The sequence below is a fragment of the Alligator mississippiensis genome, chromosome 7 (genome assembly GCF_030867095.1).
Source record: "Alligator mississippiensis isolate rAllMis1 chromosome 7, rAllMis1, whole genome shotgun sequence".
NCBI classification, from domain to species: domain Eukaryota; kingdom Metazoa; phylum Chordata; order Crocodylia; family Alligatoridae; genus Alligator; species Alligator mississippiensis.
In genome coordinates, this window is record NC_081830.1 from 74,434,283 (window position 1) to 74,458,308 (window position 24,026).

At 48.1% G+C, this 24,026-nt stretch overlaps 1 protein-coding gene and 1 long non-coding RNA gene across 6 annotated transcripts in view; one reads left to right on the forward strand and one right to left on the reverse strand.

The window, feature by feature from the left end:
- The window catches only part of MECOM (MDS1 and EVI1 complex locus), a 501,989-nt gene extending 489,244 nt beyond the window's left edge, over positions 1-12,745 (reverse strand). For all 5 annotated transcript variants that reach the window (XM_059731126.1, XM_019491700.2, XM_019491698.2 and 2 more), the window contains exon 1: positions 12,614-12,745. In XM_059731126.1, the coding sequence (XP_059587109.1) occupies positions 12,614-12,650 (37 nt within the window). In that variant the 5' untranslated portion in view covers positions 12,651-12,745. The remainder of the gene's footprint in view (positions 1-12,613) is intronic.
- A 118-nt stretch (positions 12,746-12,863) lies between these two features.
- Positions 12,864-20,900, forward strand: LOC132251444 (uncharacterized). Its single transcript, XR_009463517.1, has 2 exons — positions 12,864-13,643; positions 17,547-20,900. It is a non-coding gene; the product is annotated as an uncharacterized LOC132251444 (long non-coding RNA).
- The last annotated feature ends 3,126 nt before the right edge of the window (positions 20,901-24,026 follow it).

Genomic DNA, 24,026 nt, shown 5'->3' on the forward strand with positions numbered 1-24,026 from the left:
CTGAGCATCCAATCCAGCCTATCAGAAACAAACTTATCTAAGGTATTTCTAGTTAGAAAAAGAAACAACAAACAAATAAAAAGTCTCATCCTTTGCCACCAAATCTAACACAAACTCTTCATTTGGCTTTGAAATGTTATTCAGCAATACTTGAATTCAATGGAGCATTTTAAATCACATAGATGTGAACCACTGGCAAGGCCTGCCAAGCAATCAGGTCTCAAATCAAACATTGTACATGTGGGTGCAAATCACTTGAATTAATGCAGAACTTTGCTTTTGAAACACTGAACATTTTGTACAAAGCTTTATCTCCTGTTTTCCCAGATTCTCCATTTTTATCAGGAAATCATATCTAAAAACATTGCAGTGGTAACAAAATCACAATCCAAACAAAGGAAATTACCACATGAAGCCAATTTTACTGCCTAGCTCCATGGAAAGCCATAAAATTATCAGTCCTCTCGTTCTTTAGTATATTTCATTCACGCTATGTGATGCTCCGTGGGGGTATTTCTCTACATGAAATCTGTGACGGTTTGGCTCCAAATTATCCGAACATAAAACTGAGCTTATAGAGCCTCAGTCAGAGGTTGCATGTACCCTTTTTATTGGCACAGACTTAAAAAGAACCTTAATAGGGCTTGTAGGCTTGGGGGATTCTTTGGTTGCTGGCACTTCCCAGCCACACTGCTTCAGTCTCCCTTGCAGCACACTGACAGAAAGCATGATGGAACCGCAACCTGTGGATTTTATAGCACTGGATTATCTGGCTGTATTGCCCTCTTCCTTTCATGCAAGTCTCCATGAAAATCTATTTTCTTTGAAAGTAAGTAGGCAGTGCTGCAAAGATACCAGTGGCTTAAAGTGGTTTTGGTCACCCAGGGTTGCAGACCCAGCCAAAAATAATAGAGGCATCAGAGGTGGTGCTGACTGGAGCCAGCTGCTGACAAGGGTAGAGGTGCGATGTGGCTGAATTTGAAACAACATTTACTGGTCAGCAAGAAGAGAGCCCAGCACCATAGAGCCCTTCTCCAGGAGATTTTCCTGTAAGCATGTTTCACCAGACCTGGACACTTATATGGCAAGTGCTGCAGTGTCATGTGCAAGGCAGTGGCATGGAGTTAGTTTAGTCTGTGTTTCTTAGATTGGACACCACTGGGCACAGTATGGCCTTGATGCCGTAGCTGCTGCTCTAATTCAAATAACCATAAGTTGTAATGTCATGTTGGAAATAAACTCCCAGGTGTTTTGCCTTGTGTCTAATTTGTGGTGGGATCACTAACTGGGGAGCACAGTGGGGAGCACTATGCGACCCCCTGGGAGAGCCCTGGACTATCCCAGAGCTGAGGCACTTGTGCTATGATCCCTGACTGACCAGTTCAGACAATGTCACACTGCTCCTTTACTCCAAATCCATTCCCTAATATTAAAAAACACATTTTATTTACAGGGCATGCATTTTTTTAATTCATCAGCCATAAAACTTCCCTCACCCCTCCCTGGAAAGGTATGCTTCATTTTACATCTGGCCTAGTTTTGCAACCCTGAATTCTGATTCTGGTACTGTTACAATTTAAGGTAGCACCTAACTTCACAAATTGTTGAGTAACTTATATACATCTTATACACATGACTGAAGGGGACTTACTATCATTGAGCTATCTAATATTACTCAGCCTGGGTAAAGGTAGTAGAATCAGGGCCTTAACTTTAGTCCACCCTGGTAACATTATAAATTCACTCCTTTGTAATAACATTCCATTTACAATGGCTAACTATTAAATAGTATTATTAAAATACCATCATCATCATCATTATATCCTCTAATAACACAACCAGCAAAACTCTCAATAGTACAAAGCAGTGCAGCTAATTCAAGGAGAACTGTGATATCCTCTAGGTTTTTAAGCATTGTGTATTCCTAGTCTGGCACGCCATGCTGGTCCTTATATCCAAGAATACATCAGTTGCTCAAAAGGTAAAAGAGAAACACAACTTCAATCTCTTTGCAAGCAATTTCTTTCTTTTGTCCCTTCACACGGTGCTACAAAGAGAGGGGGGAAGATTAAAACACAAAAGTGACTGCTTAATTCCTCAAAAAGGTGCAATTAAGTGAAATGTGGTTGAAAAGTGACCACATCAAGATGAAACAGCAAAGGGAATTCAGCTGGGGAAAGTTAATCATTTTAAAATACAATTAAAACTTGAAATGATTTTAAGAAATCAAAAATAAAAGCACAACAGGTGCCAAAAACCAAACATGTTTTAGATGCATTTTGGGTGACTTTTCCTGTGAGTCAGTCCTCATCTCTGCCTCTACCTTCTTTTTGTCCTGTTGAATTGAATCGTAAATCATGAAATGCTAGGAAGTAGCAGGCAGACAAGGTTCTTTGGGTAGATGTGATATCTTTTATTAGACCAACTAAATAGTTGGAAAAATTGTTCTTTGCAAGCTTTCAGGCACAAACACCCTTCTTCAAGCATACAGAGAGTCTGCAGCTCTCCTGGGTAGAATAGAAGCCAAAATGCAAAATGCAGGTCTGTGAAAATGCAAATGCCTGAAAGTGAGGATCAGAGGGGTGGAAGACAATAGGTGTGAAACAGGTGGGGGCAGGGGGGAAGAGGGAATGTTGAACTGGTGATAGAAGAATGTAAGTTATCAGACGGCAGGCAGGTTATAATGTGCCCTACATATGCCTGAAGACGGATGTTTGTGCCCAAAAGCTTGCAAAGAACAATTTTTCCAACTATTTAGTTGGTCTAATAAAAGATATCACATCTACCCAAAGAATCTTGTCTACCTATGTCCTTAGACCAACACAGCTACAACCAGCAACCCAGGAAGTAGTGGGAACGGTCAGTGACAGAGAAAGTATTTACTGGATGCTCCCACTACTGTCAGGAGCAACTATCAGGGGTATGTAGAGAGCTGCAGGGTTCCTGAAAGTGAGAGAGTGATAGCCTTGATTAAAACTAGCCAGACATAACGGGAGCTGCACTAAGCAAGATTCCCTACAACACTCTGGCAATGGACCTCAGCGAGGATCCTCAGCACCTGGCTATTGCAATCCCAGACACCTTCAAAGCAGACACACACAATACTGGCAAGACTAGTCAATGAGGGGATGAGATGAAATATAAAACAAATATGTGAATTCAGTGTGGCCCCTCTTTGATAATGTTCACATTTCACTGCAGTGCTATAATGGCCCATAAATGAGGCCAAATTATAAAGCCAAATTCTGCTTTAATTTATGCTGATGTAAATCCAGGTATCTATTACAACATCACATGTTAGGTCTCGCCGCAGAAGAAAAGTTGCTGATAAAAAAAATTTCTAAGGAACAAAGGAAGTGGATTACTACTGCTGTAGAACCTGCTCCAAAGCCCATTGAAGTCAATAGGAGCCTGTCTGCCGATGTCAGTGGGTTTGGGATCAGGCCCATAATGTTCACTAAGCCAATTCTGCTTCCAAACTGCAAAATCCTTTTCCACTGGCTCTGCCAGTTTGGTGTTAATACATGTGTGAAGTAGCTTCTTTTGTGGAGATTTTTTTTTCACTGAGGGCTGAATTCACTGTTCCCTGCATGTGCACTTTGTACAAGAAGGAAGGGGGAAAAGGGAAATCACTTCTTCCTTGAACAGGGTGTTTAGACAGACCCCATTCCTGGAGTCGCCTCACAGCCATTAATGTTCATCCCAAGTGAGGCATTATCCCGTTTTATAGGGGGTACGCAGAAAGATAAGGCAACTTGCACAAGACCATACTGGCAGTTTGTATTGGGGCAAAAAATACCAAGTTACAGGTTAGTGCACTAGCCGCAGAACAATCATTCCCCACAGCCCTGCATCCTCCCAGCACTGCACCTCCCAAAATGCAAGCAGGTCAGCAGGCTGCAAGGAAGGTCTATGATACTGCTATCAGAACTACATCCCCTTCCAGTCCCCAACATGACAGCTCCCTACCCTGGAGCATGTCCAGTTGCTCCTCTTCTAGCCTGACCCACTGGCCTCTGAGCTGCAGTGCAAGGATAACAATAAATACGTCTTACTGGAAGGTGCACAATGGTTGTCACATACTAACTTCTATATGATAACTCTGGAAATGCTGCACTGTGGAACAGTTTATTCTCATCGTGAGGCCAGGCATGCTAGTGAAAACAATGCAATACCTAGCCTGTGCCTTCTCTTAGTTGTTATCTGGCCAAGGATCAATGCTTAGACAGAACTTAAAGACTCCAGTGCCAAAGTCTTGGCTCTGTCTAGATTTAGCATTTAGAAAATAATGCTCGGTCTGATTCTGCTCTCAGTTACAGAGGTGCAAATTTGCAGTAACTTCCTAGTATATGTAGATGGACTCCAGATGTTTACCACTGTAAGATCCAGATCCCTTTAACTGCAGTGTAAATTAGAACAGAATTGGGACTATAGTGTGATCCTGCAAAACTTTCTGCACCTTAAATAGTCTCACTGAAGCTCAGGAGCATCGCTGATGTAAATGAGGGCAGAACTGAGCCAGCCTACTTAAATAATCCAACAGGAAAACAGAAGGTTCTTCTTTAACTGTACTTCAGTCAGCTCATATCCCTGTCATTTACTCATTCCAGATTCTGACGCTTACAGGGAAATAAATTGAAGTTTTGCCTGAAATACATGGTCAGAATGCGGCCTTGTCAACACTCCTGCTGGAACCCTCTTGGCCTAAAGCATAGCTGTCACAAACAGAATGCCAACACAGTTTCCCCAGTCACCATAACCACCAATGAACCACGCTATGAACCAGGTTATAGAATCACAATATGGACTGTTGAAGCTTCGGTGTTATTTAATTCCCCTCTTTCTTCACTGAATTAGGTTGGTTTGAAATGTGTTCCTGCATTATCCAGGACTCAGTTCATCCACAATTGTCAAAATGTTTATATTCCGTGTACACTTTGCTGAATGACATGCACTACGTAACATATATATTATATTTCGTGTTATTGCCAATGTGGCTTTTGGGGATCAGGAACCATACCTTCCTGTGGGTTTGTACAGTACATAGCACAAGAGAGCCTAGAATTGGAATAGGGCCTTTGCACGTTACCACAACACAAACAGTTACAATAATGTTTATGTTACATAGCAAAATAATCAAAAGCCAAACATTTTCCTACTCCATACAATAAACATACATAATAAATTGCATTATACAAAATATATTTATGGCTAATTTTTAAATTTGAACTGTCTGGAAGTTTTTGTTCAATTGTTTATTATGAAATGCTGGTAATCTAATGATATCTAATAGACAAAATAGTATGATATTACAACATTCTCCATGCTTTCTCATTTTTGTAACCCTCTCTGAGATTAAACTGGCAGAACTAATATTTTTTGAAATTTTATACATAATTGGTGATACAGTTGCCAAAAATAACCCATTCGGAGAAGTTTTACTCTTCTGGTTTATAACTTATTACAATCAAAACTGGAACTGTGCTCTGCTAAGGCTTAGCTATAGAAGAGAGGCTTTTGTCAGGCAGCCGAATTTAAAGTTTGGTTGAAGTTTCTATTCTACGTCTGTTTTTAAAGGGGTTTCAAACTCAGTTAAAAGTTTATATGGAGCTAAACTGGTTAATATTTCAGACAGGGGAGCAGTCCCTCTTTTAAAATGCAATTTTAGGACAACAATTTTGGTTTCTCCCTTTTCCGAAGAAAATAAACACATTTAAGCAAATTCAAATTCCCTTGTGCTCTTTTCTAGCAACCAAGTTTTGTTTGCTTGTTCAGCACAAAGCCCAATCCTACAACTTTCGCGCAAAAAGCTCCAGCTTTTGCACTGAATCTAACTGAGATTTCCACAGTTTCAAAATCATTGCAAGTTATGAAAAGTCAGCTACTCTGATGAACACAATGCTCATGGTTTGAACTGTACTGTTTTTCAGTGATGGACTAGTTTTGCAAAGTACAGAACATACCGTCAGCTACTTCCTTACCTCCTGGTGTTTCTGGACTTTGGAGGCCATGTGGTACATTTCAGCCTTAACTTTGAATTTCCTTTATTTTGGAGATCAAACTTGGACATGCCCTTAAGGTAGTGGTTTTCTTTTTTTTATGGTGCTGTGTATATCCTAGTTTAAAAGATAAGGCTTCAGTGAAACAGACCAGGGTATTAAACCCTGGAATAAAATAATTGTATTGCACTCCTCATGCCTTATTGCTAGATTACCTTGGGTTACATTTTATTCTGTCACAAGTTTAGCACCAGATACAATATATACTGCAGGCTGAACTCTCTCCTCAAACAAGCTTTTGTGGCTCCTGCTGATTCAACAGAATGTGCATGTGTACCAGAGAGATGGGCTGGGCCTTGCCCGTGTCCTGGAAATATGGTGATATTCTATGAACTGAAATGATAACAAAAGAGAAGGGCATAATATAGAGCAGTGCAACTATGAGTGAGACACTAGCCCAACTTTGTCTTAATCAAAGCTATTACATTCATTAAATTGATCAACTGGAACCACTGCATCTAATCTGAACTTTTAAACATGTTCTTGTGAACCAACCTCAGTGTTGTCCACATGCAACGTTAGCATATGCAACATCCATATGCAACATTAACAAAATAAGTTATTCATAGACAGAAGGAGTTATCCCAGCTAATAATTTGACAGGGTAGGCCAGAGGAATTCCTTGAACTGATTCCTGTGGACCATAGCAAATCTTGTAGGAAAACATCCAAACTTGATTTTAAAAATCCCAGAAATGGTGAATACACCACAAGCCTTGGCTAATGGTTCCAAAGACTAATTGTACTCAGTCATTCACTGAGATTTGCATGGTTCTTTCCAGTCTGAATTTATCCAACTTTATTTCTATTCATTGTACCTTGTTATATATCTGTTTGGCTTGAACAGCCTTCCGTTATCAAATTTCTTTCAGTTCTGCGCACAGGTACTCATAGATTGTGTCACCCATCACCCTTCTCCTTTGGAAGCTGAACTCAAGCTCAAGCTGATTCTGTTAAAACTATGGCAAAAGGCTACTTGTTATCTCTTCAGCAGCTATAAAAACAGCTTATCTTAATTAGCTTAGGTCAGTTAGGAAGAAGTTTAAAATAAACATATAAAGACTATTTAGTCTGAAATCAGTATCTACACATGGGGCTTTCCCTAGTTTAACTAAATCTGTTTCAAAACCAGCATACAGTGAAGTGATACAACTTCTGTGTGCAGACAAAACCTGAGATCCCTAGTGCCCTCCCCTCATCCACCCTCTGTTGTGTTGCCAAGAGATTTGCCTTAGCAGTAGTACTTCTATTCTGTCCTACTACATCACTCTCCCTAGCAAAGAGTAAATTCCACTTTATTCTTCCGCAACTAGAATGGCTGCATTGGAGAGCTGAACTCTCAAAGACGACAAAGAAACATTTTCTCAGCAAAAAATACGGCTGCTGTCAGAGAGAGATCAGGAATATTTTCAGAAAGTTGTCACAAACACACACACCATCCAGACATGAAAATGAACTAAATTTGTGTATTCAAATACCCCTGCACTGAGCCTATGATGTACATACATCTAGCAATTAGGTTCACATGCATATTTACTTTTTCTGAATGTTGATATGGTCATTGTATGCATACATTAAATCAATATATGGAGACAAACATAGTGATTATGCATTTCTGCAATAAAAGAGTATAGATATTCTGTATCTAAATATATGCATACCTCTACCTGTACAAAACAAACACTTGTATGCACCCATCCTCTATATCTGATGTGGATCCAGACACACACAGGCAGTGATTATATAGATCCATAAATTTATAGTTACCATATGTACACATGCACACAAATAATAAGCAAGGACACAGTCATTGTACATACATTCTAAATCCATGTATGGGGACACATGTATCTGGAAACACAGATACGTATATCTACACATATACATACCTCTATATGTACACAACGATCAGCTATATATACTCATCCTATCTGATGTGCTTCCATCTATATATGTACACACACATACATGTAGACAGCGATTATATACAGACTGATACATAAATAGATGGCTACCATATGTACACATGCACACAAATAATAAGCAGAGACACATGCACACACATGTGGGTTTAAATAACTAGGTGAATAGGTGAATATGAACATTAATAGCCATTTATGGCAACAACAATGAAAGCTGTCCCTGGAGCCTGCATATGGTACAGCAGCCAAAATGATTGAGTATCTACAGGGCATTGCTAAAGCAATGGCACACACATGGGCCTCCTTTTAGAAATGATTAATATTTAACTGGCTTTCTGAACCTGGCTTTGTTTTGCATTATGATTAGATAGCCTGGCACTCAGAGCAACCCAAAAAAGCTCCTTGCTGCTGGACTATCCAGACTGACTTCCACTGTGCAACCCACAAAGAGAGAGAGGGAGAGGGAGAGATACACACCGCTGTAAAAATGTGTTCGGCTCTGTTTGTGTTTGTTCAGAAAGAAAAGGAAAAGCAGGCTGCGAGGCCCATGTAATAAGATGCTGTAGCTTTTCTAAAAGAGGTGAAATAATTTTAAACACAGACACACAATGAGTTTATTTATTTAGAAACTTGTTAAATAGAGTCTGGGAATTCAAATATTCAATGTTGACATTGTACAGAGCTGGCAGGAAGCCAGCTCCGACTCTCCAGAGAGATCCAATGGACACGGCATCCAGGCCTTGGGCCCTCCCACTTGAACTAACTAGGTAAAAGTCATTAGTTATACCCACAAGCAATATCTGAATCGGAGTCAAATCATCTCGCCTCAGCCAGAGAACTTCAAAGGCCTATAAGTGTGTTTAGCTTTTTAGTGCTGGAACTTTAGCCATATGTCACACTTGTGAAAGAGTTGTGTAAACAGTGCTTTCCCCTCAGCAGAAACCCTTCTTAAGTTTCTTGTACCCCCATGTAAACAGCGCTAATCAACAAGAGTTACAGTTTTCATTGGCAAATAGATCTCCAGGAACCGACCCCCCCTGCTTTCAGACTGCCCTTTCTCTTGCTCTGTGCTAGATGCCCCCGCCCCCCCCACACACACACACACTTTTTTATGATTATTACTATTTTCTCCAAACACTTGTAGGACTACCTCTCCATTTCCCTGGGGGAAGCAGACAGCAGGCAGACGAGGTGGGAGGGTAGCTGTGAAAGTTGATCTAATTTTTAGAAACAGCATGGATGGGGGGGGGGGGAAGAAAATTGTTTCCAAATTAAGTGAAAGCAGTGGACACTGCTGAGTCGCTAGATGCCCTGGACTCGCGCGCACACACACACACACACACACACACGTTTTCCGTCCTGAAAGGGGTTAATCACGTGCCTTGTAAAAATGTGCTTGGCATATAATGCGATTGTCTCGCCAGCCCCTCACCCCCTCCCCAATTGAAATATGAGGCTCGCTGAGAGAGAGCCATGCGGGGACATGCTAGAGGCGAGGTGCACGTTACATACACGCCCTCCCCACCCCCCACCCCCAAAAGGCGCATCTCAACCAAGCGTCCCGTGAAACCCCCGGCCCCGGGAAGTCGCAGGCGGTGAGGGGTGCCCCCGGCCACCCTGCTCCTACCTCGAAAAGCCCCTAGCGAGTCCCCTCGGCCTCCGGGCCTGCTGGAGCCCCTCTCCCTGCCTGGGGGACCCCCCTCTGCAGCCCCAGGGCCCCGATCTCCAGGCATCCGCCCTTCTTGGAGGGGCGATGTGGAGCAGACGGACAGGGCGGGGGCCCTGGGGGCGCTCTGTGCTCCGACAGGGCGGAGAAGCCTCCTCACGAGGCGCCTGGCGGAGCCCAGCGGGGCCCGGGCCGGCGGCCGGGACGTGCGTGAGCTGCAGCCCGCACCCCGCGCTCCGGCCCGGCCGCTGCCTGGCGGGAAGGGAGGGCGGGAGCGCGGGCTGCCGGCAAAGTCAGGCGAGACAAAGTGTCTTCCTCCATCTTCCCCTTCAGGAGCCGGCTCTTGCCCCCGCTGCTCCCGTCCTCGGCCCGTCGGCGGGCTGCAGGAGCCCGGTCCCACCCCGAGCCCAACGCCGTCGAGCAGCACGAAGCCAGGCGGGATGGCAGATAACGAGCCCCGCTGAAAGGGGCTGCGAGCCCGGGCGCTGGCAAACCTTTCCCTGCACGCAGGCCATTTCCCGGACGGGGTTTTAAGAGGCAGATAAAGTCGCCGGCTCTGCTCGTCCGGCCGGGCTGGAGCGCGGGGCTGAGCCGCATGCCGGGCGCGGGGAAACCGTGTCCCCCGAGAGCGCGAGGGGCTCTGGCTCTGCCTGGCCCGCCTGTAAAACAACGGCGATAAAGTGTAAAAGTAACGAGCTGCCCCTTGCCCCCGCGTGTGCTCCTTCATGCGATCCCCCTCGGGCTCTTTACGGGGCTGCCGGGCGGCTCCCCGCGGTGCTTGCTCCGTGCACGGCTCCCGGCTCGGGGCAGTCTCGCTCTTCCGGGCCATTTTGATTCAGAGGGATCCAGTTTCCTCGGGCAGGGGGGAAACCGCCCCCCGCGGCGTGTGCCAGGCTCCCGGCCCCGAGCACGGCCGGCAGCGCAGGTGCGGAGGTGCCGCGGGTCCGACGGGCACGGGGGCTGCGGCGGCTCCTCTCCGCGGGGCCGCCCGGAACAGGCTGCCCCCGAGAAGGGGAGGGGGACGGGAGATATGCTTCCTTCTTCCCCTTCCCTCGACTTATTTTTACAGCTGGGCGTTTAAAATGGTCCCCCACTACTCCCGAAGTGGCTCCTTTTGTTTCTTTGGGGGAATCCCCCCCCACCCTTTCCAGGTTTTAAAAAATATAGGCATCCTTCAGCCGGCACTGTACTGTACGCGGGGCACGTGCCCCCCAGCCCTCCCTTTGCTCGGCTGCGGGGCGTCTGGGAAGGCTCACTTCGCACAAAGGTGGCGGTGGGGCGAGAGGGGCCCCTTTGCCGCAGCGGGGCGAGAGCCCACGAACCGGGCCCTTTGCCCCGCAGCTCTGCCAAGGGCCCGGCAGGGCCTCGCGGGATGTGGTGAAAAGCTGCAAACTTTCCTGGCAGAGCGGCGGGGGGCACCGGGCAGCTCCACCGACGGGCCCGGCGCGGGCTCTGCGGCCGACGCGCTGCGCAGGGGCCGGGGAGAGTGTCTGAAAATAGCAAGAAGAAAGGAAGGAGAGAGCAAAAAAAAAGTTGTTGTCATGCTAGTTGCTTCGTGGGCGAGGATAGGAAGCGAGGCGGCTGCTGGGGCGGGGGCCCGGAGGGGCACCTTCCAAGTGGGCGGCTGTCGCCCGGCGGGGCGGCCCGGGGAGAGGGCAGCGGGGCCGGGGCTTGCTCGGGGCCGGGACCCCGAGTCTCCCGCTTCGCCTCGCAGCGGGGCAGCTCCTCGGGAGGCTTATTCCTAGGTCTGCTTTCAAATTGTGTTGACTGGGAACATCCCGTTTAAAAAGCAGCTAATCAAAGGCAGGTTGTCGCTGGCGGGCAGCGCGGGGGGCAGCGAGCGGGTCCAAAGGAGCCTGTGGCTTTTCCCTTTTTTTTTTTGCACATCCCTATACAACAGGCGTGTGTGCGTGTGCGTGTGCCACCAGAGAAGGGTGCCTGTGCGTGTGTTTTCACCACCAGAGAACGACTCAAAAAGCATCTGCTTCTACGTCATGCAACTTACGCAACCCTTCGTCTTGCCGTCATATTTCTCCCCCCACCCCGCACCCTCCTCCTCGCACGTTTTCACTTGGAAAGGTAAGTTGCAGAGGCGAGGGGCAGCCAACGAGCCTGGCTTCCAGGAGGCGAATCAAGCCATCGGCCGCAGGGCAAAGCAGACGCGAAAGCGGACTGAGTTTGCTCCTCCACCTTGGTGCACGTTTAAATAATAATAATGACAATAATAATAATGGCAGTAAGAATAATGACAATAAGAATAATGATGACAATAAGAATAATAACGATGAGAATGATAATAATAATCAACAACGAGGACAAGGGCGGCGGAGGGGGAAGCCCCCGGAGGGCAGAGATGCGCGCCCGAGGCCGGGGGCTGGGGCGGAGGGGCTGCTTGATGGCAGCACCTCGAGGCCGCGGCCCCGCACCCCCTGGCCGCCGGGCGGGGCGGGGCGGGGCGGGGCCGGGCCGGAGGCTGCGGCGCTAGCGCGGAGGACCCTTGCAGGCGGGTGGGCCCCGGCCCGCGCCCCCGGCGGAGGCTGCGCTGACAGCGCGGGAGGCGGGCGGGGGTCCCGCGGCCCGCGCCGCCGCTGCCCCGGCCCCGGCCCCGCCCGCCGCCGGCCGAGAGCCCACAGCGCCCACTACCGCCCGCGCCTCCCGCAGCCGCCGCTCAACTTGCCGCGCTCAACTTTTGCTCAACTCCTCGCCCACCCCCGCGCCGCGCCGCGCCGCGCCGCGCCGCGCCCGACCCGCGGCCCCAGCCCGCGCCCGACCCGCCGGGGAGCTCTGCCTGCCCCCGGCCCGGCCCGGCCCGCGCTGCCCGGCGGGGCGCCCCGGCGCTGGGCGCGGGCCGGGAGGCTGCAGGTTGCACCGCGCCGGGGACCCGACCCCCTCCCCCGCCCCCGGCGCCCCGTGTGCAACATGGCAGAGCCCGGGTGAAAAGCCAATAGAAAGGGATATTGCACCTACTTGTGGCCAGTTTCCTTGCCCTGCCTTTGGATCGCATGCTGCCCGTCCCGCGGCGCTGCTGGGCTGGGTGGCTGCGTGGGGGGGGGGGTCCCCTTGGATCTTTTCCTCCTTTTTTTTTTCTCCCCCGCTCCCTCTCTCTCTCTCCCTTTCTCTCCCTCTCTCTCTCCCTCTCACACTCTCTCTTTCCAGGCTCGCTATCTCTCCAGCATTGTCAGTTTGGACACCTTCGCACATGCGCACGGGCTGCTCCCCCCCGCTCTTCAACCTCTCGGCGCCGCCAAAAAAAGTTTGGAGCGATCTATCACTTGGATCTCAGGATCTTGTCAGATGGCAATCGGCGGCGGGAGGGGGCCGGGAGCGGGGCGAGGACACCTCTTCCTCTCCAGCACAAACAACCTGGCCGGAGCCAACCAGGCGCAAACGCCCAGATGCTTGGGAGGAGCGGGAGTAGTTTTATTCCGCCATCAGCTGCACCGCAACCACCACCGCCACCACTGCTAATTATTAGTATTAATCACGCCTTCATTCATTAATAAGCCACCAGCCTGCGGATCAGATCTGGGCTTGGGAGCCCCCACCCTGTCGGGGGGGGGTATAGATAACACAGGACACCTCCCCGCTCCGGCTGTTGCAGAGTTTGAGGGGAGCACATGACACTTTTTGCACCAGCTTTTCTGTCACATCCAAGCCAGCCTGTCACCCTTGCAGCGCTGCCGTGGCTTATTCCCCCACCCACTCGCGACCATCAGTGCCTGGAAAGGCAGAGAGGTGGACGGGGGCTGTGTGTTGCATTATTGTGCATGCCTGGAATTAAGTGACAAACACACACACACACACACACACACACACACACACACACCCTCCACCCCCAGCTCGACTGCAGCTATCAGCACTTGGATAGGAAAAAAAAAAAAGCCCTTTGGAAAAGACTAATGCCTGGTCTTCTAATCTGTTTTAATTACAGGCTTTGCCCATCCAAGAGGGAACACGTTGAAATGGGGAAGTCCTTTAGGGGCTGGCTGTGTTCGAGGTATGAATCAATCCGAACTACATATAGATTTTCCTCGGGTACAACCTCCCTGCATTAAACAGTTTTGTTCAATACCTTCCATGCGCTATTTATGTTCCCATTAATATCTGTTGCAAATCCTGCCAGACACCATAAAAGAAAATTACAGTCTTTCGGACTCGGGGCTGCGCCAGGACGTCCACGCTGCTCGAGTTTTTGTTTTAATAAAACCCTAAGCATCGCTTTCTTTTTTCTCTCCCCCCACCCCCCAGCCCCGCTCCCGTTGCTGTTTGTCACCTGTTGGTGCTCACTGTCACAATCCTGGCTGTTCCCGGGGGAAGGAGGGGGCAGAGAGCAGTGGCCTCCCCCTCCCCTGAGCCGGTGGTGCAGCAGGACCGGCCGCGGCGGGACGGACTAAAGGGGCGCTGGCCCCGGCGGGGGTCGCGCTCGCCCGTTCCCACGCACCGGGACGAGACACAAGTGTCCCGAGTGCCTGCAAACAAGCCGGCGGCCGGGGCAGGCTCCCCGCCGGGCTTCCCCCAGCCCTGGCCGAGACACCCGCGTTTGAAACCTCCCTCTGGAGCGAATCGCACCTATTTTTTTCATAGGGGCAGGATAGGAAAACCGCGCGTCTCCTTCTCCTGTGGGGGTGGGGGGTGCCAGCCAGCCCTGCAGCCGTCGGATGGGCTGATCAGTGCGGCGCCTCTGCACCCACGGGCCCGGACACATCCCGGGTGTAACTTCAGGCAGAGGCCGCGGAGGAGGCAGTGTCTCCTCTCCCTGCATCACCTGCTCCTTCCCCGCTCCTAGGTGTAACCCGGGATCTCTCCAAGCCCCCGTCCCCCTGTCACCGAGCCATACCCCGGCCAGGCGCTGCGCCCCGCAGCCCAGCTCTGGCACCACCGCGGCCCCTCTCCCCATCTGCTCCGCACGCCCCCACCCCTGCCTGGGAGGAAAGGGCAGCAGGTGCTGCAGTCATTCCCCTTCTGCAAGGAATGACTGGAAGCATTTTGGAGCTGTGCTGAAAGGCTCGTAGGTGATCCGCGGGGTAATAGCCGATCAGCCCCGCCGGCCAGTGCCTGGGGAAGACAGTAGCTGGGACCACCGTCCAGGAGGCGGCTTCGTGGTGGGAAAGAAAGGAAGCCCCGCACTGTCAGGGCTGCGCTCAGCGGGGGGGTCTCTCCTTCCCCCGCACAAGCCCTGCGAGCACTGGGGGGTTGTCGGTTTCTCCCCAAGAGTTTTTTTATAGCGACAAATCGCCCGGGCGCTGCCAGATCTCTGCAGCCATCCAAAATGTTCGATAAACTTTGCAAAACTTTGCTTTTTTATTTTATTTTTCTTTCTGTTTTTCTTTTTTTCTTTTTTAACTACCTCCCCGGCCGAGCTCCCGGCCAGGGGCAGTCACAGATTCCTGCCCCGCTCCGAGACCCAGAAAAGCAGCAAGAAACCAAAAGCCCTGGATTTTCGATCGCTTTGCAACCCCGAGCCGATGAATGCCGCTGCCCCTTCCCCTTTGCAGCACATCTGCACAGGAGAGCAGGCGTGTTTGTTTATATGCCTCCCCGTGGCAGAAAGGGCAAGCGGGTGTTTAATGTATATATGCAGAGAGGGAGTCCGGTGAGCAGCCCACATGGGGCTCTTGACCTTGGGAGACTCCCGCTCCGTGTCCCTGAACGCTCCCGCGTGTCAGTTTCACTTGTTTCCAGTCCCGAGCCATCAGGAGCCCTGAACAGGTGTTTCCCTGCTTTCCAAGCCGCCCAGCAAACCTCTCCACTTTTATTTCGGCGGCATCAAACCCGATTTCCCGCTGTCCCGAGCTGCCCGGCAGTCGCAGCCCGACCCTGCCCAAAATTGCTCGCCCTCCCCAAGAGGTCCCCGCCGGACCCACTGCAAATCCGTTTCAGTTCGGGTTGTCACGTCTGCCCGCGCTGCACTAGCCCTCGGTTTGGGAGCTCGCAGCCTCCTGACCGCGGCGCTCGTTGCGGGGAGGGGGTGCGGGCTTGTTTTCCGTACAATCCCAACCAAGATTGTTTGTTTTCCGCTGCAGAAAAGGGTTGAACGCGAAATCTATTTTCATACATGGGTTTGGGTTTATTTGGGGGAGGAGGGGGGGAGAGAAGAAAGCATCCCCGAGATCTCGGCGCCCTCCACATAACAAGAAATTTTCCCTTCCTCCAATGATAATTGCACCAGCCCCGCAGATCTTTGGAGGAAAGTTGGAATTCTTCATCGAGGTATTTGTTGTGCTATTGTCTTTGTGCAGTGAACTTTACGTGGTGCTATTCAAGCCCAACCTAGATTCTCCTAGCTCCCCGTAAGATTAATTTAATCATTGTAATGTAATCATTAATACTGTTGACCCGACGCTTGGTTCAGGTTTGCTGTTAAGAAATGAAAGCCTCTTGCTGGGTGACCAAGCGCCGGGCAGGGGTTTCCACTCCGCGTTGAAGTGAAACAGCCCTCTTTATTTCGACTCACAACTCAGGCTTGCAGCCGGGAGCTCAATTAGCCAAAATGGAAACAATTTTCATTCATTGCAATAACTCACTGTTCTGCAGATCACTTTCAAAATATACACTTTATTATTATATGCTGACCTCAGTGCCGTGGAGTGGCAAGGCTAGAAAGAGGCAGGGGGATCTCTCTAGCCCCCTTGGGCTGTAATTATTAGAAATTAATTGGGTTCAGGACCCCGGGTAGCCCGGGTAAATTAATAGCTTGTCTAGTTGTTTCAATCCGAATTCTCAGTCCACGGGACAGAAGGGGAGGGAGACTCTCCAACGTGAAATCCAGACCCCAGAGACACCGAGTTGACTTGCAAGATCCGCGTCTCTTGAGCACTGGTGCCCAGAATAAAATTGAAAGAAGGGGGAGGACGGCACTGGCCGGCTGTGTAAAGGGGACCTGGTGGATGTGTTTGCCTCCGATTTTTTCCTCTGTGTTATTTTCGGGGGGCTACGGAGGGGTTAAAATAAAAATAAAGATCCTGTATACTCGGAGCTGTCGTGCTGGAGTAAAAGTGAAAAGGGAGCCTAAGGCAAAAGGAAATTACTGCAAGCCCGCGTGACCTTTCAGAGAGGTAATCAATCAAGTGATCAACAGGGATATTTATCATTGCTAGATGGGGCTACTTTACAAACGCACAGAAAAGGGGGGAAAGAAAGAAAGACGGGCACAAAAGTTTGGAGCAAGCCGATGAGCCTAAAGACGAGTGCGGAGACTTTAATCAATGGGAAGAGGGCACTTGTCCCTCTCCTGTCTGGCATCCCCAGAAAGAAAGGAAGAAAGAAAGTTTCCCAGCAGAAAATGCCTCCTGCCCTGGGAGCTCCCAGTCAAGCTGCCCGCTTGGCTTTTCCACGCAGGAGAAGGAGAGATGCGATTTAAAAAACAAAAAATCCCGACTACTACAAGGGGATGGAGGCTCATCCCTGGGCTCCGTGTTAAAAATTTTTTTTTTTTCAAAGTGCCTGGATTTGCTTGCTCGTTCCCGCGGGTCTGGCGAACCCGATCCCGCCTGCTTCGAGCCCCCTGAAGGGTTCATTTGAAGAGCCGAGCCAGGCTGCAACAACTGCAAATAAAAATAAAGAGCCGTGCCCCTTATTATCCGAGACCAGCGATCTGGCTCCATCCAGCTCTCTCTCCGTGGCAGAAAGCATCCCCCACCACCGGGCAATGAAAAGCAACAATAAAAGCACATGCATTTTCTGCACAGTTTCCTTCTCCCTTGTAAAACAAGCCGTCCTGCAAGCACCAGGCATGTCCTTTTTCTCCCTAAAACTTACCGGATTCCTTAGCAAACCCATAGGGGGGCGGGGGCTCACTTATTTATTTGACATTGTGTCACACACACACACGCGCGCGTCGCTTGTTTTTTTTGGTTGCTTTTTTTTTAACTTGATATTTATGTCTCTCTCTTTTTTTCAGTAACTTTAAATCAGGGGCAGCAATGTCGGAGGCCTTTGTGCGATGGAGTCACTATTCTCGGACCGGCCTGGCGAGAGAAGTGGGAAGCCCCCGGGGGCCGGGGCCGGGAGCAGCGCGGCCGTGGCGGCGGGCGCGGTGCAGGCGGCGGGTCCGGGCTCCGGGCGGGGCCGCTGCGGCTGGTGCACGGGCCGGCGTGCCCCGCGCCCGCCGCCCAGGCAGACCCGGGCGAGGCTCCGCTTCACACGCTACTGTGCGGCCCGACGGGTCGGTCTGCGCTGCCCCCGCCTGGCGGCCGCGGGAACTGCGGCACCGCTCGCTGCCCGGCAGGCGCCGGAAAGCAGGAGCAGGGGGCTAGCTCGGGTCCTGCAAGGCACAGGGGAAGGGAGCTGCAGGGGGCATAGCCCTGCTGCTGCCCCCGCTAAGGGCCCCCCCGAGCTCACCTGCTGCTCCTTTGTGGTCACTGCCGGCAGGGATGAGCCAGGCCAGAAAGCTCCTGAGCCCTTTCCCAGCACCTCCCCAGGACTGCTGTTCCTCTCTGCCCAGCCTGGCATCCCTCCACATGGCACTGCCGCAGTCCTGCCCGCCGCCCTTCTCTGCACGGCTGAGACCAAAGAGGGAAGCCAAGTGACCAGCAAAGAATAACAATGGCCCACAGATCTCCAGCTTCTTAGCCACCAGTGCCATAGTGTGGGGGGCGAGTGGGGCAACCATCCCAGGTGCCAAAGTGAAGGGGCGCCAACAGGCACTGCCGGGCAGGGCACAGGACAGAGCAGCGAGCAGTATGTTTGGGGGTGCATGGGAACAGGGGGAGGGTGGCTCCTGCTATTGTGTATGCCCCCCAGATCTGTGCACAGGGCAAGGGCGGGCTGCCACTCCAGGCTTTGCTACGGTACTGTTAGCTGCAGACAGCCCGAGAGACCTCACCGCATGGGAAGGCTCTGAAGTCCACCCAGCAGGACTGACCATAGCTCCCTGCACACCACAGAGCTGGCCCACCACCAGAAACTAACTTCTGCTGAGCTCAGTCAGGTCTGGATCACGCCCAATTCCAGCCTCAGCACTGGGAGTTCTGCAGTGTCGGGGAGCACAGGACACTTGGGGGACACTTTAAGCTAAGCTAAGAAGGAAACAGACAAGGAACTTCCTTCATCGCCATCAGGACAGCTGCAAAGGCAATGGACAGAAACTTGTCTTTACAATGCATATGTTTGCGGGTAAAAATGACGCACCTGGCAGCACGAGGGAACCCAGAAAGACTTGAAGCCTATCTTGACAGGTGGTATCTGAAGGAATTTAGATCCCAGATGCTGCTCGTAAGCAACAAGGGAAATTCACTGAAAATGTTGTAAAGAAACATAATTCGGCAGACCTGCAGATGTGTGGCCCAGTGAGAGGAAGAGTGAGAGATCATGCAATCCTGATTCTGTTTATGCCAATGGGAGGTTTGTCACTGACTTGAAAGGGAGCAGGATGCCACCCTCAGTGAGGAGAGTCTTTGACATCTGCCCTCTACAGATATGGTAGAAAGCCCCAATACCTCTGTCCCCTTCCCCAGAGCCAGGAAGGGTATCCCATCCACCTCCAAGAGCCTAAACAGAATCAAGGTGATCAGGAAAAAGCCCTTTTACCACCCCAGAAACAAGTACTACAACAGCAACAAAAGTAAGGCACAGCTAATACCGTCACACAGGAGTCCTTCGCAAAACTTCCAGCCTTTCTCCTTTAGCAAAAACCACCTGCACACTGCTGAGTGCTCTGTTTTTATGTGCTGGAGAAGATTCCCAGACTGCTCTGCTCTTAAAGGGCCAGTGCAATGGAAACAGAAGATTTTGGAGTATCAACATGAAGGCAAGTAGGAAGGAAGAAACATGCAGCACCTTCAAGAAAAAACAAGCAAATGTTCTGAATGGAGCCAAAACATTACACAAATGGGAGTTAGTGATACAGCAGTTGAAAGGAACAGAGTCTCGGTGGGGAAGTCAACACTATGCCGGCTTCATACTGAAGGGGAAAATGGAATATATCCTCACATGGAAATAAACCTGGAGGTGAGAAAGAAGGTGAAAGAAAAATCTGAAATAAAAATAATTTGAGATAAACACCAAACAAAAGTATGTTTCAGAAGTTAAAAAATAAAGTATGACCAACATGCTGGATGAAGCCTTCAGCTTCTCCTGAGTCAGGGAAGTCATGAGAGAAGTTCTCCCCCTTTTGAAGCCAAGGGTTGTTTTGTCATCGATATCAGCAAAGCTAGTATTTTATCCCAGGGATGCTTTGCCTGACTAACAGCAAGGCCAGGTCCTATGCTTTAAAAGAAAAGCAAGAGAAAAAGGCAAACAATCAGTAAAGAAATAGTCACTTCGTTCATCAGAAGAAAGGGAAGAAACGTAACCTGTGCAGTAGCATCACTGGAACAGCAGCAGAGGCATGACCCCTCTGGTCACATCTTCCGCTGAAGTCAGTGGAGTTTGAACATTTGCTGAGCTCTGTCTAGACTTCCCTCCCCCAGGGTGCAGAATCCATGGTCAAACCGTGGGATCTGTGCCTCTGGCCCTATCCTAGGCATTACAAGTGGGAAGCCTAGCAAATGCTGAGGAGGAGATCCCCAGCACTAGGGCTATAAGTAATCTTCCATATTCTTCAGGTGGGATGTGGCCCATCGGAGAAGAGGAACAGCAGCTCTAGATAACCCCACCATTTGTAAAGACAGTATCTTTTGGGCATAATACCCCCAGTGAGGCCCTGCAGAAGAAAGGCTAAGGACTGACTCAGTCTGGGCTGTAAGAAACCTCCTCCAGGTGATTCTGACCCTGAAAACTTTGCCACTAGCACTGCTCGCTTCTAATGGATCAGTAAGACACTAGCTTTGATGCAGTTTCCTTTTGCTACAGCCACTCCCTAAAACAACCTTGTACAAAAATGTGCAGGTTTGGGAACTGATTCCTTTGATTACTGAGCTTTTCAGGTAAGATAGTAGTATAATGAAATGCAAGAGATTATTAGGCAAAGAAGGGAGTCTTCAAGCCAAAAACTCTGGGCCCAATTCTCTTGTCAAGAACAAAAAATCTTCAATGGGGGCAGGATGGGACCCCTGCAGTCAAGACCGCTCTCAGTGCGCCGCTGGCAATGCTCCATTTGCATTCATCTGGACTATCATTACAAGACAAACAGATTTATTCTGCTTTTCTTGCTAAGGAGCCATAATGTCAAACCACCACATTTCAGCATTTATAAAACCAGCAAACCTATTTTTTTCTTTAAAATGTAAGGAACATGTTCATATTTCACTCCTATTTCACTCCAGTACAAAAGCACGGGGTCAAAATTAATGAGTAAAGTATTTGTGTGACGTTTTATATTGTATTGGCATTTATATAGTGCTTTTCACAGGCTTCGTGTCAAAACCCTTTACAGGGCAATAAATCATACACCTTTCCTGATGAAATTGTATGCAGGCAATTGGGCACCTATCCTGCCCTCAGCTACGTCCCACATGCAAGCCACAGGGCATTAGTGTGAAGGATCCGGCAATGGTATTTCCCCAAAAATGGATGTAGGTCAAGCTTTCCCCCCTCCTCACCCTCCCTCTCTTTGAATATCTTACAGCATACTGAAGAGTCTTCAACCCCCACTGGAACAGCCATTAGAAATAAGTTCACAAGACCTTAGAATCTTTACTATGAAATGTTAAGCTATGTATTATAGTTTGCATTACCTACACTTCCTACCTACAATCTTATTGTGGATTTTTCACCTTCTACCTAGTTGTGAAGTAATAGAAATAGTCTACCTACACTGATAACAGTGGATTTTTATATTGTTCTGTTCTCCTGTCTCAAAAATAATAATAGTTGATCACTAGACTAAGGCTCATTACAGCTTTTTTAGAACCAAATTATTAACCACTTTCAAATGCACTCCCAAATACAGATCCAAAGTTTGAGAATGCATCTTTGTACTTCTGTGCCTTGCCCCCCTCCCCCCCCCTGATTTGCAGTTAACTGCCCACTGTATTTAAGAGCAGTAGAGAGGATGAATGATATAACTTACTACAACAGTACTCAACCTCCAGTCCACAGCTGTATCATGGTGCTCCCCACAAGTCCAGAAATTTAGTGGCAGGAGAGCCATGGTAGCATTAATTACTGCTCCCCTGATGTCAAATTTCTAGAGCCCCATGAGCTAGTTAATGTGGCCTGTGTGCTAGATTATGCCAGTGCATGGTCAAGCCCATGCACAGAGTCACGCCATGGCTAGATCTAGTGCATGGAGACAGGCTGGCACACAGCATGATCTCACATTTGTGACTGGGCTGGCGCACTGGTTTGATCCCATGCACCCACCCCATGTAGCATTGGACTCATAGACCAACCCTGTGCCCTTCATCCAGCCAGCAGGGCTGAAAGGTTGACATGTCTACGGTTCTTTTATTTTACAGGATTTCCAAAATAAATTTGGGGTAGGACGCAGCAAAGAGTTAAATGTCACTCCTACTTATATTGTTCTTTTTGTTCTGAAGTTCTATAAAGGGTTTTATTTTCTTAACACTCAGCTCCAATAAAGTCAATGGAAGTTTTGTCTGAACTTCACTATGCTATTCACCAGGATCACTCTATTCATCACCAAAATGCAACACCTTAACACAACATGACAACTTTTTATAGTAATTTATTAGAATTGGAAACCATTTAAAAACCATATTTCCATATACATAGGCCCCAACAAATTAAAATATGTTTTAACATTTTTTACACCTATTCATACTGGCTAATGGTTCAGATGCTTGGAAACCAGTTTTGCTGTAGCTGATTGGACAGTGTAGTTGTTAGAATTGTTTGTGGCTTATAAAAGACACATACACAAATTATGCTCTCCAACAGATTTGATCTTTGTTCCTTAGTGACTTCTATTTCATTAATCTAAAGTAAAATATATTCAATTTGAAATACTGTATCTGACTTTCTTATTTGCATATGAAATTAAAAAACAAACAAACAGAAAATGTTAAATTCCATAAGCTTCCAGCACTCCGGAGAGAGTGGAAAGCACTTTGCAGTTATTGGAAACAATTAGCACCTTGCAGGATCAGAGCATTAAGTAGCCAGAATGCAACTGTAGTGAACTGTACTAGGAGCTGTGCTAGCATGTCTTTTTCCTTTTTCTCCCTACCAGCTCTCACACATCGCAAGAAAGCAGATTTGCACCTGGTACACAATTACACTGTTGTACTTTGATGACAACACAGAATAATTTGAATGCCTGATCTGTGGTCTATATATGAGTCTTTTAGTAGTTTCAGGAATGATCTGCATGGACTTTACTCAGATGGATGACAGTTATAGTTATGGCAATCTTTTCACTGGTGGACACCATCAACACATCAATATTTAAAACAGAATATAAGAGTAACCAGCTCATTTAAAGCTCGTCAGTTCTATTTCTTCTGGCAGTAATACATTCTGAAGATTAAGTCAGACCAAATGTTTGTTACAATAGAAATTAATTTACGTTAGCTTTCAGGATTATGCTTCCAGTCGATGTTTATTATGTTTTTGCTCATATTTATTCTAAAGATCTCACTTTACCATTTCCATTACTTTTTGATCAATTTTGTTTAAACTGAAAAATCTCATCTTACATTTAAAAATAGTATTTATTCTTCTTTAAACTTCTAATGAATTATGCTTTCTGAAGGGAGCATGAAAGAATAAGGGGAAAAATAAATAAGACTAAATTACTATCTAATCTAATCTATCTATAGTATTTCTAAGGCATCTCTTACCATGGTATCAAGTGTTGGATCTTCAATAGCATGTGATCTTTGATCTTTAAATTGGAACTTGGGTAAGATTTTTGTAATTAAACATTTTCTTTGGTGCCAGCAGTACCAAGTATTCAAACAGCACCATATAAAAGACAAAATAATTGAACGTACAGAGACGCATGTGCACATGTGTGCACACACACGCACGGTAGAAAATGGTGGTCTGCTATTTTACTGTTACAAAGGCTACAATCCTCACATCCTGTCTGAGTTAAAATCTTTCTAAACAGTTTCAGTGAAAGTTTTGCCAGAGGAAGAATAATTAGGTTCATAAAATAACAAATTTAAAAATCTACTAAAACTATGCACATAAAACCAGAAAGATGATATGTTTGGGGCAAATTTAAGTCGTTCACACAAACCATTTCTAAAAGTGAAGACCTGTAATTCAGAGTAGGGCCGGACCCCCCACTACATAGCAACGTCTTCAGCTACTTCACGTACCTTTAGCAAAGAGTCTTGGTTTAGATTCATTAACATCAACAGATATTTTTTCTCTTTTCACCTTACATTACAAACTCAAATAATGTTTATTACTATGAAAGCAGACACAGTAAATAGTCTTTATACAACAATTGTATCCATAGTTGATTTAGTAAGGTAACTATTTTTCAAATAAAGTAAGAGGGAATAATTAATTTGATCTCCCTTTGAGC